Source organism: Mustela nigripes, chromosome 7 (assembly GCF_022355385.1).
Source record: "Mustela nigripes isolate SB6536 chromosome 7, MUSNIG.SB6536, whole genome shotgun sequence".
NCBI lineage: Eukaryota > Metazoa > Chordata > Mammalia > Carnivora > Mustelidae > Mustela > Mustela nigripes.
In genome coordinates this window covers 134,624,550-134,643,352 of record NC_081563.1, presented here as the reverse complement: position 1 = coordinate 134,643,352, position 18,803 = coordinate 134,624,550, and the positions used below count along the sequence as shown (strand labels likewise).

The 18,803-nt window shown below is 47.8% G+C and overlaps 1 protein-coding gene across 3 annotated transcripts in view; it reads right to left on the bottom strand.

Moving 5' to 3' along the window:
- The window catches only part of CASS4 (Cas scaffold protein family member 4), a 35,284-nt gene extending 16,993 nt beyond the window's left edge, over positions 1–18,291 (bottom strand). For all 3 annotated transcript variants that reach the window (XM_059408018.1, XM_059408019.1, XM_059408021.1), the window contains exon 1: positions 18,003–18,291. In XM_059408018.1, coding sequence (XP_059264001.1) covers positions 18,003–18,038 — 36 coding nt within the window. In that variant the 5' untranslated portion in view covers positions 18,039–18,291. The remainder of the gene's footprint in view (positions 1–18,002) is intronic.
- Positions 18,292–18,803: the final 512 nt, after the last annotated feature.

Below are 18,803 nucleotides of genomic sequence, written 5' to 3'. Positions count from 1 at the left end.
TATTTCCACAGAGAAATGCCCAGGGGGCTGAAATCCTTAGGACGCCCCCTGCCCTCATGGCCCTCAGACACGGCTGACCCACGGACCCTTCCATCCACTGTGAACGGGACCGCCCACTTCCTCACACCCCATGACCCTCGGCAGGAGCTCTTGGTTGGATGGTACATTTGTTTTAAAAATCTTTGTCATGGAAACTTGAGATTTTTTTTAAAAAAAACACATTCTTGGCAATCAACTCATTTTTAAAAAGAAGGAACACAGAGGTTGAGCCTCTGCCTTCGGCTCAGGTCATGATCTCAGGGTCCTGGGACTGAACCCCGAATTAGGCTCTCTGCTCGGCGGGGAGCCTGCTTCCTCCTCTTTCTCTGCCTGCCTCTCTGCCTACTTGTGATCTCTCTCTCTCTGTCAAATAAATAGATAAATAAAAATCTTTATTAAAAAAATAATAATAAAAAGAAGGAACACAGTCCCGAAGCATTAGAGATGTGTGTGTGTGTTGCGGAGGACCTTCCTGCCTGTGGGCCTCTCTCCTTCTATCCTTGAAATCTCCCCTGAGAGGCTGTGCCGGGTTACACGGAAAAGCAGAGAGCCCAGTTAGGGCTAATAAACACGGATTGCCTCCGGGGTGTGAGGGACTTCATGAAGTGTCCCCTCGGCCACCTACAAATTCTTTGTTAAGAGCAGCCGACCTTGGCTGAAATTTTATGAGCTACAGCACTGTTCTGTGTGCTTGAGTTCGGAGATACCAATTTTGATCATGTGGTGGTCCACTCTGTAAGCTTTCCACGGCTCCCCCGTAGCCCGTGCTCTGCCCAAACCTTCAGGCCCTGAGAGATCCCACTCCCGCCCACATCTCCGGGCTCGTGGTATCACTTCCTCATCAGCCCCACAGGAGCACACCCTTTGCGTGGGCTTGAGTCCCTCACACAGGCTGCTGCCTCTGAGAGTCAGCAGCTGTGTGCCGAATCAGACCCACTCATCTTTCCAGACTCCTCTTAGATGTCCCTACTTGGCAGAAGGATTCCTTGACACCCAGACTCCTTCAGACTACCCTAGTTCTCTCCATTTTTTTTTGCTCAATGCTTTTCCGTGTCAGGACTGATGACATTGGTATATAATTCATTAAGTAAGTGATGATCATCTATTCGGTGTCTATGTCCGGGCTAGAGCACCGACTCCGGAAGAGGACACCGTCCTCACTCTAACCGCATCCCCAACTTCCGGCACATGGCAGGTGCTTATTGGCGGCTTTTTGAGTGAATTGGGTGGATGAGGCGGTGGATAAGGCCCCTGTGTGCATAAAAGGACACACAGCTGAGCTGAGAGCTCCTGTTTCTTTCTAGAGTAGGATAAAAAGGAGGGTCTCCGAGACTCTCTGCCCATCCCATTAGGTGGCCTTTGATGGGAATGACCACCACGATGTCCAAAAGATGGGCCACAGGACCTGGCTAGTCTGCTTACTCGGCAACTGTCCCACGGATGTGGTGCGGGCGTGTTTCCAGCCTGGGGAATCGAGCAGAGCCAAAGCATTTAGAGGGAACAGAATTGTCGGTTCTTATAAAGAGTACCAATTAGGGCGCCTGGGTGGCTCAGTCGTTAAGCATCTGCCTTCAGCTCAGGTCATGATCCCAGAGTCCCAGATTGAGTCCCAGATCGAGTCCCACATCAGGCTCCTTGCTCAGCAGGGAGTCTGCCTCTCCCTTTGACCGTCCCCCTCTCATGCTCTCTCTCTCTCTCTCATTCTCTCTCTCTCAAATAAATAAAATCTTAGGGAAAAAAAAGAGTACAAATTAAAGGCCAGGATTTAGTGAAGTTCTCTGTTATTTTGTAGATTTTTTTCCTAGTTAATAGTAATCTCTGTATAGTAAGAAAAGAACCTGAAAGGTTACGGTCTATTACCTTGTCAGACTTTAACCAGATTTAATAATCGTTATTCAATTGCCTGCGGCTACCTGGATTCTTAAAGGCTCTCTGACCCAGTTTGAACATCTTCCTGGTTCTCTCCTTAACGGATCCGTGTAACAAAATCCATGGTACCTTCCTGAACATTACACTGCAACCGTTCACACTGGTGGGAAAACAAAAACACAGTCTCCAACCAAGCATCACGACTTCACGAAATACACTTGGCACAGCCGTAAAAGAAAAAGCAGATCATTGGAGAGCCGCTGGCATTTGTTTAGAAATAAGATCACGTGTGTGTCCAGACAGAGCAGTTGCCGCATTATGGCCGCTGCTCGGAAGCACCCAGACTGGCATCAGCTTCTGCAGCGGATTTGCCTGTTACGAGAGGCAGGGACTGCTTCCTGGAGAACAGCTGGCTCGTACAGTCAGCCACTCCACGCAGCACCCACAGCTGTCCACGACGAGAGCCACCATCTTACGACTCTGTGCCTCCCGCCTGCAATCTGCAGGGCAAACACGCCTCCCTAACAGGCTGTAAACTCCAGGCAAAGGAAAAATCCTATGCATGTTGCTATCACTTAACTGTCTTCGTTCTAATTGGCAGGGATGTCTCCGGACACCTCGTGCAATCAGCCAAAGTCTCAAAGTTTTAATAGCAAAGCCCATCAAAGTTTCCGTTCTGAAAGAGGAATCTAATACAAGTGAGGCATCTTGGGGGCTCTTCACCTGGGAAACAGAGGACCGTATTGAATGGGGCCCTACTTTGCATCGGGGCGATGCGGTCATTATACCCCTTATGGATGCATTTTCTTATCCTCATCTTACAGAGGAAGAGGCTGAGGGTCAGAGAGATCAAAAGACTTGTCTAAGGTCACCCTGACTCTAACGGCTCTCCTCACATCCATTACTGCCCCGTTCATTCCCCTTACAATCCATTCTCCAGACATTCAAGCACATAAGTATTTAAATCCTTAAATCAGATCATGCTGGTTTCTTATTTAAAAACCTCCAGTGGCTTAGAAATACACTTAGAACAAAATCTACATTCCCTGTCTGGCCGCCCTCCTGGCCCACCACTCCGCCTGTTGACTTTCCTTCAGCCACATTGTTTTCTCCCTTTCCCCAGACGCACTGGGCTCGCTTCCACCGCAGGACCTTTGCCCTTGCTACTCCTCCTGCCCAGAGCACTCTCCCGCCAGACCTTGCCTGACTGGCTCCTCTTACTGATCTCAGCTCGAAGGTCACCTCCCGAAGAAGCTGTCCTTGCATGAAAGTCACTTCTTGCTGAAATGTCCCTGACCACCTGCCCAAGTAAGGCCAATCTCCTTGTCAGCGTCCTGATGGGACTGAGATGCTGAGCCTTTAGGCTCACTGAGGAAAGAACACAGTCAGGACAAGCCAGACGTTTTTGGGCCTACGGTCGGGGTGGGGAAGGGAGGAAGCAGCAGCAGCAGCGAACACTCAGCATTCACCTATGTCCCTGGCACTGTGCTAAGCTCTTCATGGATAACACTTGGAAGCAACCGCCAGCCCGCCACGAGGGAACCTCACCACCATTGCGATACTCTCTGAGGCCACTCACCAGGTGTTATTTTAATAGGGTGTTAATGTGGAAACGTCTGTGTAGATACTGAGAAGATGAAGGAAGACGTATGTTTATACTTTTGTCCTCTGTGGCCACACTGACAGAGTCTGTGAGCAGTGAAAGAAATATTCCTGACTAATTTCCAGAAAGAGCATTTCCCTCACATGCCCCACCTCATGCAACAGCTGGGGAGGAAAAGAAAATGAAGATGAATTTGGAAGAAAGAAACAAAGACGAAGTATAAGATTCTCTGGAGAGGGGGCGCCTGGGTGTCTCAGTGGGTTAAAGCCTCTGCCTTCAGCTCAGGTCATGATCCCAGGGTCCTGGGATCGAGCCCCACAGGGACTCTCTGCTCCGTGGGGAACCTGCTCCCTACTCTCTCTCTGCCTGCCTCTCTGCCTCCTTGTGATCTCTAACTGTCAAATAAATAAATAAAATCTTTAAAAAAAAGAAAAAAGATTCTCTGGAGAGACCTTTACACAACCGTCAGATGCAAGGCATTCGTCTGTGTTGAACGAGCTATGGGAGTAACTAGCTACAGCTGGAGAAATCTGGGATGTTTGTTCATTCATTGATTCATTCATTCATTCACCAAGATCGTACGGAGCATCTACTATATACCCAGGGCCCTGCTAGGGATACAGCAGTGAACAAAGTTCCTGATCTCGTGTCAGTCTACGTTCCAGTGGGGGAGACAAACCTAATCAGATTTTCCCAGAAAGCAACAGAGGGTTTCTGCCCTTCTTCCGGACAAGGAGGGAAATACAGAAGTTATGAGGAATGCGGGTGTAGTGAGAACAGAGCCGTGGAAATTGTGGAAATTGTGCTCTGGGGGTGAGGGGGTAGGAGTTAGTCAGCTCAGGAGTCATCCAGGCGAAGGAAGAGAAAGGTCTGAGGGCTGCGGGGGCGCGATGGAGGGAGAGGGTGTGTGTGGAGCGGGCGGCGAGCAGAGGAACCGAAAGGTGGCGGGGCAGGAAGGGAGAGAAGTAAACAGAGGATCCAGAGCTCGAGTCCCAGCCGCTGAGGCTTGTGTCTGGTTGCCCGGTGAGAGGGATCGGAGTCGGAGGGAGCGGCCGCGAGACCAGAGAGGCTCATCAGGGCCAGCGGCCCAGCAGATGAGGGCACAGGCTGGGGTTAGGACAGCCCGGGGAAGGCGGTGGTGAAGGATCGCCTGCGATCTCTACGGCAAGTCTCGAGAGAGGGGAGGAGGAACCCAGTATGGACCAGGGAGAGTAGCCGGTTCTCGTGCTTTCTGTCTCCTGCAGTGGCACAGAGAGCCAGCCGCCGCGGCTGCAGCTCGAAGCAGAACCACAGGGAACGAGCCCGTGGAGGGGCCGCCGCGGAAGCTTCGGCTCTGTGCCTCTCTTAGTCATCACGTTCTGGACCAGCAGGGTGTGTGCAGCCTCTATGCCTTCCATTGTGCTTTCCTTCCTGGAAAGAACAAAGCTGCAGACACTCAGAGCCTGAGAGCGGGGCGGGGACCCAGGACGCTGTCTTCAGGGTTCGCCTCATTTGAGAATGTTGCATGCCTCGGACCAGGAGAGGTTATGCCACCTGCCTGAGGCCACACAGCGGTGGGCAGCAGCGTGTCTGACACCAACGCCTGCTTTGCCAGCTCGACGCACGGCCTCTCCAAATCGAAGTCAACCTCTTGCTACTTACAGAAGAAGCAGCGAACTCACATGATGATAGGAGCTGGGCAGCAAGTGTACTGAGGCCAGGGGTGGGACATTTGGGAGCGCTGGAAAGTGCAGCGAGTGCACACAGATTTTAAAATATAACTTCTTGGGCCAAGCGAAGTGTGCTGCTCCTGAGTCCAGCCACCACCGGGGTCTTGGAGGCCCCGTGCTGCCCTCCTTTGCAAACCCGGAGCTCATGCGCAGGAGGCTGGAGCATTTCTGCTCAGTGCAGGGCTCCCGAGTGAGCAGATGATCTGTTTGATGTGCCCCCTACCCCGCCCCTTACGTTATGGCCAAGACCACGCGCTGACTCCTCACAACACAAGACTCCTCTACCCTTTCCCGTTGCTCCTCTCTCCCCTTCCCCGCGGACACAAGTGCTATCCCCACCCCTATACTCCAGGATTCCTAAGATTAAAAAGTTAGTAGCCGGGGGTAGGAGAGACCCTGAGATGATTTCCTGCAAAGTAGGCAGAAGATCGTCATTTCCTTGGGAACATAAATCGTACCACAAGGTCTCCAGTGCATGGCCGGAAACAGTAAACATACTAAGCGTTCGAGCAAGAGATAAGAGACTGTACATGTGGCAAGAACCGTGAGCCCCAAGTGATGGCTGCGCCCCTGCTCTTACACTGTCATAGAATCTCCTCGCTGACAAAATGAGCATCTGACTTCTACTGAACTCTTTCTCTGAAAAATGTCTGTGTTTAGCATTTTAGCCTCTTCCTCAGGGATTCCATGACTTGTTTCCAAGAATTCTTTGTTTTAGGAGAAGGTAGCAGAATTGTTCATACTTCCCCTCTGAGGATCATGAGAAAATAGTAACATATAAACCACATTTTTTTTCAAAGCACACACTGTAAATATTCGAAGACTTTGACAGATGGCAAGTATGGCTCTCTGAAGTTCATACAGGCTTCCCCTGGGTGGAGGAACTTTGACTCTGAGATCAGTGAGAGCTTCCCTCATAGACCTCTATGGGGCGGCTGAACCCAGACTCGGGACACCAGGAGTAGACACGGAGCCAAGAAAGCCCTTTGATCCTCATAGGGACAATAGTCTCCCTCGAAAGCCCTGGAACAATTCACTGGAAGTATCTCATGCTGGGTAAATACACAGGCTTAGAAGGATCAAAGCAGGGAGAACGGTGCTGTTGGCTTGTTTGCACGCTTACTTTCCATCGTTTTTAAAAGCACATTATGTTTAGAAAAAAAGAAGTTTCCAAGAGTATAAGCAAAATCCCCTCACCGCCTCCATTTTCTCATCCGTATTCTCCAAAAAGGGGAGAAAGACAGAAGAAGAAGGACAACCCTGGGGAAGAGACAGAGGGACAGGCGACTCACTTTGTGAGAGGTTTTGGCGGGGAGCGGCATTCTGTGAGGTAAGAGGACAGGACAGGTGTGTTTTTAAGGAGTCATGGCAGAGATGGTCTGGAGAGGATTCCCAGTGCGCAACCCCCCATACCAGTGCAGCCTACTCCGCACACACGCTGTGTGTTAGCTGCTACTGGTCTCCTGCAGTTAATCAAAGAGAAAAGAATCCCCTTGACTCTGGGCTGCATGTTGAGTCGCATCACGTTAATTTCGGTTTTTACTACTTAGCCACTTGCCCGTGGATGAGGAGAGGTCACAGTCTTCCGACTTCTGGGCCAGACACTGCAATAATTCTCCTACATTATTTCTCCTGGTATTTACCACCCCACGGAGCAGTTACTGTGACTAATGTTCTGTTCGAGAAATGAGAAAACCAAGGCACAGAGAGGGTGATACGAGAAATGAGAAAACCAAGGCACAGAGAGGGTGATAAAGTATCGTAAGGGGCTCAGAAAACAAGACGCAGAACGGGAATGGAACACAAGCAGTTTGGACTCTGCAGTCTGCCCTTGGCTCAGTGCTTGGCTCAGCCAGCCAGATGGCACGTGCGTCTTGACAGACGAGCAAAGGACAAAGTGTGCCTCCAAGAGAGGGATGGTAAGCGGATAAATACATTTCATTTTATTTTAGTTTACTTTTTAAAGATTTTATCTATTTAACGGGGAGAGAGATCCCAAGTAGGCAGATGCAGGCAGAGAGAGAGAGGGGGAAGCAATCTCCCTGCTGAGCAGAGAGCCCAATGTGGGACTCGATCCCAGGACCCTGAGATCATGACCTGAGCTGAAGGCAGAGGCTTAACCCACTGAGCCACCCAGGCGCCCTGATAAGTACATTTTAAAGATTTTATTTATTTGTTAGAGAGAGAGAGAGAGAAACAGAGCGCAAGCACAGGCAGACAGAGTGGCAGGCTAGAGGCAGAGGGAGAAGCAGGCTCCCTGCCGAGCAAGGAGCCCGATGTGGGACTCGATCCCAGGACGCTGGGATCACGACCTGAGCCGAAAGCAGCCACCTAACCAACTGAGCCACCCAGGCGTCCCGATAAGTACATTTTAATTAGGTATGTACGTTGCATGGTCATTTATCAGAATTAGATCCTGCCCTAAGAATTCAGAACACAGCTCACAGGTTATTATTGGTAAAGAATGATACACTTTCATAATGGAATACCATAAAGCCATTAAAAAGAACGAGGTAGAATTTATATGAGTTGAAATGGAACCATCTCTAAAATATAGTATTAATTTTTAAAAAGTCAGGATGACTAAGTGTGGGTATGGTGTGTCCCCATTTATGCTATAGTGAGTATAACATCTTTGTGCAAGGTGACATAAGTTTTTGGTTGGCACTTTCCCTCTCTCTGGCTGGGGGACCAGAGCCCCGGAAACCACAGATATTTGGGATTAAAGGAAAACATGCTTTTAGCCCATGCTCACTGGTAGTTAGAATTTTGTAAACCCTGGGTATGTGTTTTAGTTTTAAAAAAGGGTTCTATTGGAAGAAAATGGCTTTATGTTGGTAAACTTGAGTGACTGTCATTAATCATTCCTGTCCATTAGAGAGAAGAAACCTTGCCTCCAAGTCAACTTCATCTCAGCTGAAAGCAGTTTTCCGCCCAAGTCATACCACCAACAGAGAAATTAGGATGATGTTGCAAGATACAAGAGCAGGTGTTGTGTGCCTGTAACGTGCCTGTAACGTGGGGGCGACCTGCTGCTGCTTCCTTCCCCACCCCCAGCTGTATTCTGAAGTCTGTCGTTGAGCTGGGACCACCTTCTCTTCCTTTTCTCCACCCCCCACCACCCCGTTTCCCGTTTTCCATTTGTCCCTCCTTCCTTCTTCCCTCCTCTTGAAGAAGCTCCCCTTGAAACAATTGTTCAAGAAAGAAGTTGTTGCCTTAACTTCTGTTTTCCCTCATGGTTTCAATAACTTTCCAGAGCAACGCTGACATTGACAAGTGCAATTCCACAAGGTATAGGGAACTAGGTGTCACGGAAGATAGCAAAACGGTACATTTCATAATCAGAACGCGCCCTGGGACTTGCAACGGTATTCAGCTACTCACCTTTCATGGGTCATGCCTAATGTGCTGAGAGAGCTCGTTGGTGCTATTGTGGGGCTCGAGACAACTCTGCGACAAGAATCTGCATTTTAGGGGCGCCTGGGTTAAAGTTTCTCTGCCTTCGGCTCAGATCATGATCCCAGATCCTGGGATCGAGACCCGCATTGGGCTCTCTGTTCAGTGGGGAGCCTGCCCACCCCCCCGCCTCTCTGCCTACTTGTGATCTCTCTGTCAAATAAATAAATAAAATCTTTTTTAAAAAAAAGAATCTGCATTTTGGTGGGGGGTTAAGGGTAGGAGAAGAATAAATGAAGCAAGATGGGATCGGGAGGGAGACAAACCATAAGAGACTCTTAATCTCACAAAACAAACTGAGGGTTGTCGGGGGGATTTAGAGAGAGGATGGTTGGGGTTATGGACATTGGGGAAGGTATGTGCTATGCTGTGACGTGTGTAAACCTGGCAATTTACAGACCTGTACCCCTGGGGCCAATAATACATTATATGTTAATGGAAAATAAAAAAAAGAATCTGCATTTTAGTCTCAGAAATATTTGGGCTTTTTTTTTTTTTTTAATGAGGTGACAGCTAAGTAATTTCTTGCATCATTCTACGGCATAAAGAAGAGTTGTTTCTCTTGGAGCTGGTTTTAAAGGCGTAGCAAAAGGAGAGACACGGAAGGAAAGCTGCTGTCGCCTGTCAAGAGAGGCTGAGGCTGGCAAAATCAGCGAGTTTGGGCTCCAGCCGCTGCTCTGAAAAAGTGGACGCATTCTCCAGTGACAGGCTACAGAATGCGGACAAAGTGACCCAAAGTCACTTTCACTGAGACACCGAAATACCCTTTTCTCCCAATAACCTTTATGTTTAGAGTAACACTCAGGCTTAAAAAAAAAAAAAAAAATTAACCGAGTAGCATATAGTTTTTTAAACAAAATATAAATCCTCTCTTTTTGGTTCCGAAGCCAAAAATGGGCCATAGAGCAACTTTCAATTGCTTGAACTGGTGTGACAGCCCTTTGAGGACGATCATTACTGGCACTCTTAACTTAGGGGAAAAATTTGAAATAACAAGTAATAGACCCCTTCACACGGTTAATGTAGAGTCCCAAGCAGTTTGAATAGTTGCAAGAAATGGATGCCCACCAAGAGAAACGCTGATACTCACATTCACCTTCATCTTGATCCTTTAAAGAAATTATTTTTCAGAGTGATTATTCCATATCCTGAAAAACACCGGCAGAAACCTCTTGGGAGGGGAAGTCCTTCGGTGGCAGTTTAAGCCGGAATGCTGAGGGGTGTGGGTCTAAAACAGTTGTGCGTGAACCGTGTGCTCCTTCTGCAACTGTTCTCGCCAGCAGATCTGAGCTGACCGCAACAGCCCTACCAAAGGATGGGGCCGGCCACAGCAGGCCTTCCCTCCGCCTGTGCCCTGCTCCCCGCCCCCATCCATCGGGTGCCAATAGCTATTGTGGTGGGAACAATCCTGACGAACATGGAAATGAGACGCTACATGAGAGAAAAAGAACACCTTAAGTCAAAGACTGATTCCTTGTTCTAACACCTGTAAAAATGGCCCTGGTTGATGGCATCCTCTATGAAAAAGCAGAAACGTGAAGTGATTTCTCCACCGTAACGTTGACCTCTGAACCCTCCAGCTTTGAAATCTTCTTGAAGGTTCAGATGAGAAAGCCCCTTATCCCAGGACTTCCGTAGCTGTGGAAGGTCCTGCCCACGGATAAGACTTTGAGGAAGTGACTGACCAGAAAAAAATTCCGAAGCCGACCAATGGAAGTGAAGTATTTTCTTCCCTGAGGCCTGAACGCTGTGGTTTTCCAGTAGGTTTGGGTCTTGACCAGATCCACTCGTTTGAATCTACTTCCCCTATTGATGGGAACCTTGCTAGAATGCACTTTTCGTGCTTCATTGATTTGGCAATCATATATTAAATCCCTACTGTAGGTTTGACACCGTATGCTGGGGGCAGTGAGCAAAGCAGTACAGGTCCCCTTGATGTAGCCTCAGGATAGAAATGACGCAATGAGAAACCAGGCCTTCCAGTAACTGATATTTAATTGGTTGTGGCCCAAGATGGGTGTCTGTTATACCAAACTGTGTCCTTCAGTCCACTGTTCCTCACCGCTCCCTCCTCCACCACCTCCACGTTAACTCTTAGCCAGTCACATCCCTGGGTTATCGATTAAGATACCTTGTTTGGAAAAAAAAGAGAAGTTGGAAGCAACTTCTGGAAGTGGTTGAGGTTGAGCCCTTGCTCGTGAGAAGCGCAGGGAGGGAGGAGGGCGAGTGACTGGGAACTTCTTGGGGCCTCCACAGCTGGGTTCTTTCCCTTTTAAGCTTCCTTTCCTCTCTTCCTGTTTTCTTTCTTTCTTTTTTTTTTTTTTTTTTTTGAAGGAAAAAGAAGAGGAAAGACAGGGGCTACAAGAAGGTGTTTCTGTGCCATCGTGCCCTGTCCGATGAGGAGGACACTTTGTCTAGGATGGCACTTGTCAACTCCGTGTGTCTATTAACTGCTTCCCGTCATAGCCATGTGTCATCGTTCTTGGTACATTGTTTTACTTAGAGTAAAATGTTAAAAGAGACCAATTACTAACAACTCTTCCTAAGCTACCTTGCCTGTAAAATTGTTTGATGAGCTAGTATTCTTTTTTTTTTTAATGCATATGAGAATACATAACAGACGTTAGAAAAATGTTGTATCCGTGTCCCGCATCTAAGATCGTCTGGGAGGCTAGCAGTCAAGGGCCCTTCAGGGTGTGATTTTTTTCCATCTGATTGATCAGGAAGAATTCAAAGCTGGCCCAAGCTGTTTAACAGATCACAGAAAGATAAGAGAAGGTTCATGCCAGTTCACTGAACTCTCTAAGCCCGGGTCATTTTTAGGTGTGTTAGGAAAGCAAGGAGCCACCCTGTTACTTGAGCTCGTGGTCTCCCCTCTGTGGATGTGAATTTATCCCAGTGCCTGGACTTACCCACTTTGTTGTCAGTAATGAGTTATGGATAAGCCCGTCGCAGGTCTTACTTGGGAGACCACACGGACAGTGAGACACTGGTGTGTGTAACTGGCCGCGCTGACCTCACGATATTCATTAATCTCCTCACTTTGGGCAACATCCATGCAGGAAAGAACCAGCTGGAAGTACTCGCTGTCTATCATCAACTCTTATGCCCTTTCAACCTCGGGGCAAGTTTACATTCTGAACCTGAAGTGAACATCCCCCAAAGCCCTTTTTACTTTCTGTTAACTGGAGGGCAAAAATTGCCAAGGGAGAAAGACCCTACTGCTTTCTTGTCTCATTCCTTCTGTTTTCTTCTCCCTGGATGACAGATTGCCTGTAACAGATGCAGAGCAAAAGCTGCTTTTGGTTCTACGGAGAAACAAGACTTGCAGGAAAAAGAACAATACTGTCTATCCAGTAACTTCTAAGCTCACGGAGACATTCTCTCGGGAGTGCGTGGCCACATGGGTAGCCCAGACGTGCCCGTGGATGACTTTTCAGTGGTTTCCGTGTTTTTCCTAGAGGAGTCTGCAGAGACTGCAAGCCTTTGCCCAGAAGCCCGGATGCCGGCCCAGGTGCGGGACACACTGCCTTCTTGCCATTACTTCTGTCCCCATGGTGTGGACCCAAGCCTTCTCTTCCACTCCAGCCCAAAATGACTTATGAGCAATACAGACGGACACGGTTCCTAAAGTATTTATTTCCCCTTTTTGCAACTCATGTTGGAGTATCCAAATATCACTTCTCCCCGCCTCCCACCTCCGTCCTTTGAAGTTATTTCCCCTCCAGGCACTTGTCATTTCCTCCCTTAGTCATCCTAGTTCCAAAATGACCATGTTCTGTTTTTAGGGCTGCTTCCCCATTCGATGATCATGCAGACGACTTTTCTTTGAATAGTCTGGTAACTTTGGGGGTTGTGAGGGTGTTCTGTTGAGTTTTTTTTTGTTTGTTTTTTTTAATAGTGAGCTCTCTAGCAAATAAACTGTTACGAGAATAAAAGTTATTAAACAGGAGTGATCATACAATATGATGGGTATTTTATTCACTAAAATGACAGTTTATTATATTGGGAAACGGGTGGTGTTTAGAACAGTGCACGGCACAGGGCAGGCACCCATTAATTTGTTGAATGAATGAAAGGTATATTGCCTGGAAATAAGGTTGGTAGAAAACAAACATCAGTTTAAAAGGATGCGTAGCATGTGTCGTTCAATAAAAACTGTTTACATCTTTCTTTGGTCTTCTTTCTGTTCATTTCCCCTGACAGTTTCAAAATGTCAAAAGTTTTTTCAAAGGACAGGGAAGGGGTTTTTGTTCGTGTGCACTGGGAACAGCACGGCGGCCTGCAAAATGGAAGGAGAGACCCCCGCCCTTGTCTCCTGACTCATCCTCCGCTTCTGCTCTTCTTGGCCAACATCCATTTGTTGCATAGCAGCCTGAGTGATGTCTTAGAAACATAAGACCATAAGACATCAGATCATGTCATCTCCTTCTTTAAATAGGCCAGTGGCTTCCTTAGCACTTAGAATGCACCTTAAAGATCTTACAGGACCAACAAGGTCCCACATGAACAGGACCCTGCTTCTCCCTGCAGTCTCGTTTCTGCCCACTCTCTCTCCTTGTCCCTCTGCCCCAACAACGTCGGCCTTTTTGCGGATCTTCCAACAGGCTGAATCTCTTCCTGCTGTAGGGCCTTTGCCTTTGCTGTCTCCTCTGTCTGGAATGCTTCTGCCATCGTGCAGGTCTCCGGGGAGGCCCTCTCTATCCATCACCTCGATCAGATCACCTTGTTTTATTTTCTTCAGGGCAGTTCTCAACGCTGAAGTCATTGTGTCCAGTTACTCATCTACTGACTTTCTGGCCCTACTAGGACATCAGCTCTGTGTTGATCATCCAAACCCCAGGATCCAGTAACTACATTGGATCCCGTTGCTGGGTAGATGGCTAAACTGTGGACAGTGAACTGTGTTCTCTGGCTGGCTGTCATATCTGGGATGTTTTGCCTTGTGAGGCAGGTAAAGGGATGGAACTGCTGGACAAGGTCACGGGGAGGCCGCAGGTCCTTGTGACCTTGACTTCAGCTGCAAAGGCTCAGATCTAAGGCAACTTCCGACCATGGGAGTGAGAAGGGGGCCAGTTCTCGAAAGTCTAGGCTGAGTGGATCAGGCTGGGGCCAGGTAGCGGTTAGGGAGCTTAGAGTCGTGGTGGCCTCAGTTCCCAGGTGTCTGACAACTAGGAAGTACTGTCTCTGACCTTGTGGCAGGGCAGGGCTATGTCGCAAGTGTTCCATCTGCACTCTCTGTGACCTCCCACTTATTCACACACAACTCAAATTGTTTATTGGGCACCTATGGACAGGTACTGCTGTAGGCACTGGAGACCCAGCCCTGAGTAAGAAAGCCCAGAAGACATACAAATGGCTATCAGACACATGAAAATGTGTTCATCATCATTAGCCATCAGGGAGATTCAAATCAAAACCACATTGAGATACCACCTTACACCAGTTAGAATGGCCCGAATCAACAAGACAGTAAACAACATGTGTTGGAGAGGATGTGGAGAAAGAGGAACCCTCTTACACTGTTGGTGGGAATGCAAGTTGGTACAGCCACTTTGGAAAACAGTGTGGAGATTCCTTAAGAAATTAAAAACAGAGCTTCCCTATGACCCTGTAATTGCACTACTGGATATTTATCCCAAAGATCCAGATGTAGTGAAAAGAAGGGCCATCCGTACCCCAATGTTCATAGCAGTAATGGCCACGGTCACCAAACTGTGGAAAGAACCAAGATGCCCTTCAACGGACGGAATGGATAAGGAAGATGTGGTCCATATATAAAATGAAGTATGATGCCTCCATCAGAAAGGATGAATACCCAACTTTGGTATCAACATGGACGGGACTGGAGGAGATTATGTTGAGTGAAATAAGTCACGCAGAGAGAGTCAATTATCATATGGTTTCACTTATTTGTGGAGCATAAAAAGTAACACTGAAGACACAGGGAGATGGAGAGGAGAAGTGAATTGGGGGAAATCAGAGGGGGAGATGAACCATGAGAGACTATGGACTCTGAGAAACAAACTGAGGGTTTTGGAGGAGAGCAGGAAGGGGGTTTAGGTGAGCCTGGTGGTAGGCATTAAGGAGGGCACATATTGCCTGGAGCACTGGGTGTGCTGCATAAACAATGAATCTTGGAACACTGAAAAAATAAAATAAAATAAAATAAAATAAAAAATGAATAAAGAAAGCCCAGGTCTGTCCCTTGTGGAGCTGACGCTCCAGAGGGGACGACAGATGATGAATAAAGGGAGAAACAATTGGGAAAGATGATTTCAGACGTTGATAAATGAAGAGGAGGAGGAAGCTGAGAATGACCAGGGAGGGTGTGGCTGGGGACGTGCCTTGGGTGGGGAGGTCCAGAGAGGGGTCAAGCTAGTGAGTGAGCGAGGGTGGAAGATGCTTTCGGGGAAGCCCCATGGCATCCAGCCCCCAGATGGAGCGTCTCAAGGTGGGGGAAGGGGAGGCAGTGAGGTGGGGGATTTGGCGGGAGGAGGTCAGGTTGGCCTTGCGGCCGTCATAAGTTCTCTGCACACATTCCCGCTGCCATTCCTCAACAAAGACTGAGTGAAAACGTCTTGCTTCCCACCTCAGAGGTCCTAAAGGCACAAGGGGAGCCTGCAATTCTCCCCGCCCGCAAGTGACATCCGCAGTGCGCTTGCCTGGATGCGCCGAGGCAGGCACCGCCTAGCTGTTGGGCCTGCCGGTGTCTAGACAAGCCCTGGGTACGTTGGCAATCTTTACCGAGCCCCTCCCTGAGGGGCTGGAGGACCGCTCCACCCAGAATTGGGATGGAAGAGAGCTAAAGGATATTTGCTCTTCACTGGAGGTGGAACCTGAAATGTTAAGGACATCTCAGAACACTGAAACGTGCGTGAAACATAAGTATTATTTTGATCAGTTCTCTGGACAACCACCCTTCAGAAACAGGGGAAAGACACGTGTCTGAAAATTCCTTTCAGAAAACCAAGTGAGCCTACAGCCATATTGACAGAAGAGAGAAAGTGCAGGTCTGGGGTAGAGAAAAGTGCAGGGCTGGGGCAGGTAGAGAAAATACTGTGAGAAAGTAGGTATAAAATAGAATCAAATTTCAGAAATTCTCAGAAAGCGAAGGAAAACTAATACCATGCTTATCTGACTCTCCTTCAATTCCAGCCAGACAAAGATGTCTGTGCCCAAAGTTGCCAGTTTCAACATGAGCTCTAATGGTGTGCACGGGTACACACACACTCAGAAGTGAATACAATTTGTAACACACGGGACCCTGTCACTTAAGTACACGCAAACTCTGTTTTCATAAATAAGGCACTTGTAAAACTACCCAAAATCCCAAACAAGGCTTTACTTATAATAAAATCACTTATTCACCCTTTTAGACCTAAATTTCCAGCATTTCTTGAATGGAGTTGAACATGGAGGCAACCAGCTACTGTCCAGTAAGCCAACGAATGACGTGTTAGATGCAGCACTTTGCCACCCGTGACGAGCTACTACCTCTGTTGCGAATGTACCACTCCCCAAGTTTCCCGACACTAATACCATCTTATTTACTTTCCATTTTTCTTTTGGTTTTATGTGAGAATTAGGGAAAACCTAATCAAAGTCAGACAACTACACGGAGGCTGCTGGTCACAAAGGCGGAGACTCTACTGACACAGAACAGTTGGGTGACAAGCAGCAGAACCAGGGGACAGCATGATAGGCAGTCACGGTCACCCCCCACTGTCCGCAGGCCACCTGCAGGGTATGAGAGGCATTCCGGGATGCCCCCGAAGAACCTGACGGTGCTTCAAAGCCAAATGCGCTGAAAGCTGAGAACCACTTACATGGTATGACCCCTGACTGCATGGTGTCCCTCTAATAAAAAGCAATTAATTAACAAAGGAGATCAACTGTGCTAAAATAAATGGAACTCTAATAGGTATTGCTCATTGTAAAAGGTGAGAAGCTCAACAGTTGTTCCATTAGTGCTCTTACTTGTAGAAAGCCTTTAAATAAGTATATTATATCATACGTGCATTGATATGTTTTGTAGGCATCCCAGAGCCGAGGTGGCCTCTGGACTAGGAGTTGAAGATGTGGGTTCTTGCCCTACTGCTGCTGGTATGGACTTAGTGTTAGAAGGACATTATTAATTCAACGTTAAATTTTCTTGCCTGTGATCAGATTGGAGTTGTACAGAAGAATGTCCTTGTTTTTAAGAGATACATATTGATGTGAAGCGTCCTTTAGGGGTGAAATGTCATTATGCCCACAATCGATTTTCAAATGGTGTAACAGTAACAACAAAGTGTGCACACACCTCTGTAAATACACACAAGGAGAGGCAGACAAATGTAGCAAAGTGCCAGGAATCAGTGAATCTAGGTAAAGGCTACGCAGGGATTTACTGAATTACTGCCCCCCCCCCCGGTTTCTAATGGTTTAAAATTTTTTCAAAGAAAATAGTTGGGTATAAAATTCCAAGGTTCCTTAAATATTTACACACAATCCATATGAGTGAGGCCGGCATAGGTTACTCAGCGGTAAATTTCACTGGTGACATCCATTGTTATTATTTTAATACTAAGTAACATATTCATAATTCATATAAACAAGCTTCCCCTTTAGTAACTGTTTCACTTCTTCCTGTTCTACTTCACATTTTAAAAAGGTGCAGCAAGATCATCCTTGAGCTTCATTTTCCTTGTGTCCCAGCTGTTTTTCCTTTAAAGCAGCCAACACAACTTTCTAAATAGTGAATCTTTTTTGATTCATGACACAGACTTGAGCCCCACTCATACGTATCAGTACAAAAGTTCTCCGGAATTAGTGCGCAGAATGTTCCCTGTGGACCCAGCCCCTCGGGGGCTGAAGCCGGAGGTAGACTCCGCTCTGGGGAAGGAGCACGGGATCAACCAGGACACCTGGGAGAGACACTAACTGTCTGCAGGGCCCAGAGAGGGGAGGCCAGCGTGGGCAGAGGCCGAGACTCACGTCTTGCTCAAGAAGTTTGTTAGAAGGTGAATGGTCGCCAAGGGATGGGTGAGTTGTATCATCAACCCCATAACCTGGCTTCTGCTAGGAAGTCATTTCATCCGTCTCTCAATCAAACTGGCAGAGGCTTTAGAACACATATCTTTTCCACACTTAGACTTAGTTAAACTTGGTTAAACTTCTCCATCTCAAACTCACATGGACTACTATTAGTACGACCTCAAACTCACACTCACTACTATTCACCTTTCAACTTCATTAGAAACTTGGAGTGCAAATCGGTCCCTGTCCTTAGCCATACCAGGGTGTCCCACCGCCCGCCCCTCCAAGCAGTCCCCGTCACTCACCTTGGGCATACCATCCATGACGCCTGCTCCTTTCATCGTGGTGTGAAACAGCTCCCGTGAGCTCTCCGGCTGATATCTCCGGCTTCAGAAGAGGATTATGCAATGTCACTGCATGCCTCTGGCCTGTTCTCAGAAACTGAATTCTGTGGAGCTATCTGACAACACGGGAAACTGTCAAAACGATTCTCCCAGCAGGCAGACTTTCTGGAAAGCACGATAAGAGTAAAATAAAAGGGATGATGGAGAGGGGACAGAAATCCAGGCCACACTCACTCCTCAATGCCTGGCCTCTCACTTGGTCTAGAAGTAGGGATTGTCACACTTAAGCTATGTGAAACCACAAAAGATGAAAAAAAAAAAAAAACGCTCTTCTGCTTTATAGGGTGAAGTTCCTACTTTGAAACAAGCTCAGCGTATGAGCGCGTTGCATTCTCGTCCCCACAAACACTATGAACAACTTCCACCAGACAGAGCAAGTTCATTTTTTTGATTAGAGGCCGCTAGGCCAAATTTGCGATCGTGGTCAGCCTCTCTTCCTTCCTGCTTCCTAAACTTGCCCCACAAACAGCTGGGAGAAAACAAGTCAAGGGGGGTGCCCTCAAGGACCCCGTCCCGACTCATCTCTCCTCTGGTACATACCGCTCCTTGCTCACTGGCCCACCCAGGCCCACCTCCTGGTCTCGGCTCACAAAACTTCATGACGAACATTTTGCGAGTGCTGACTCTTTACCAGGGCTCTCTGCTGAGCACTTTTCTCTTATCTCTTAAATTGTCTCTTAAATCGCACCCATCCATCATCTG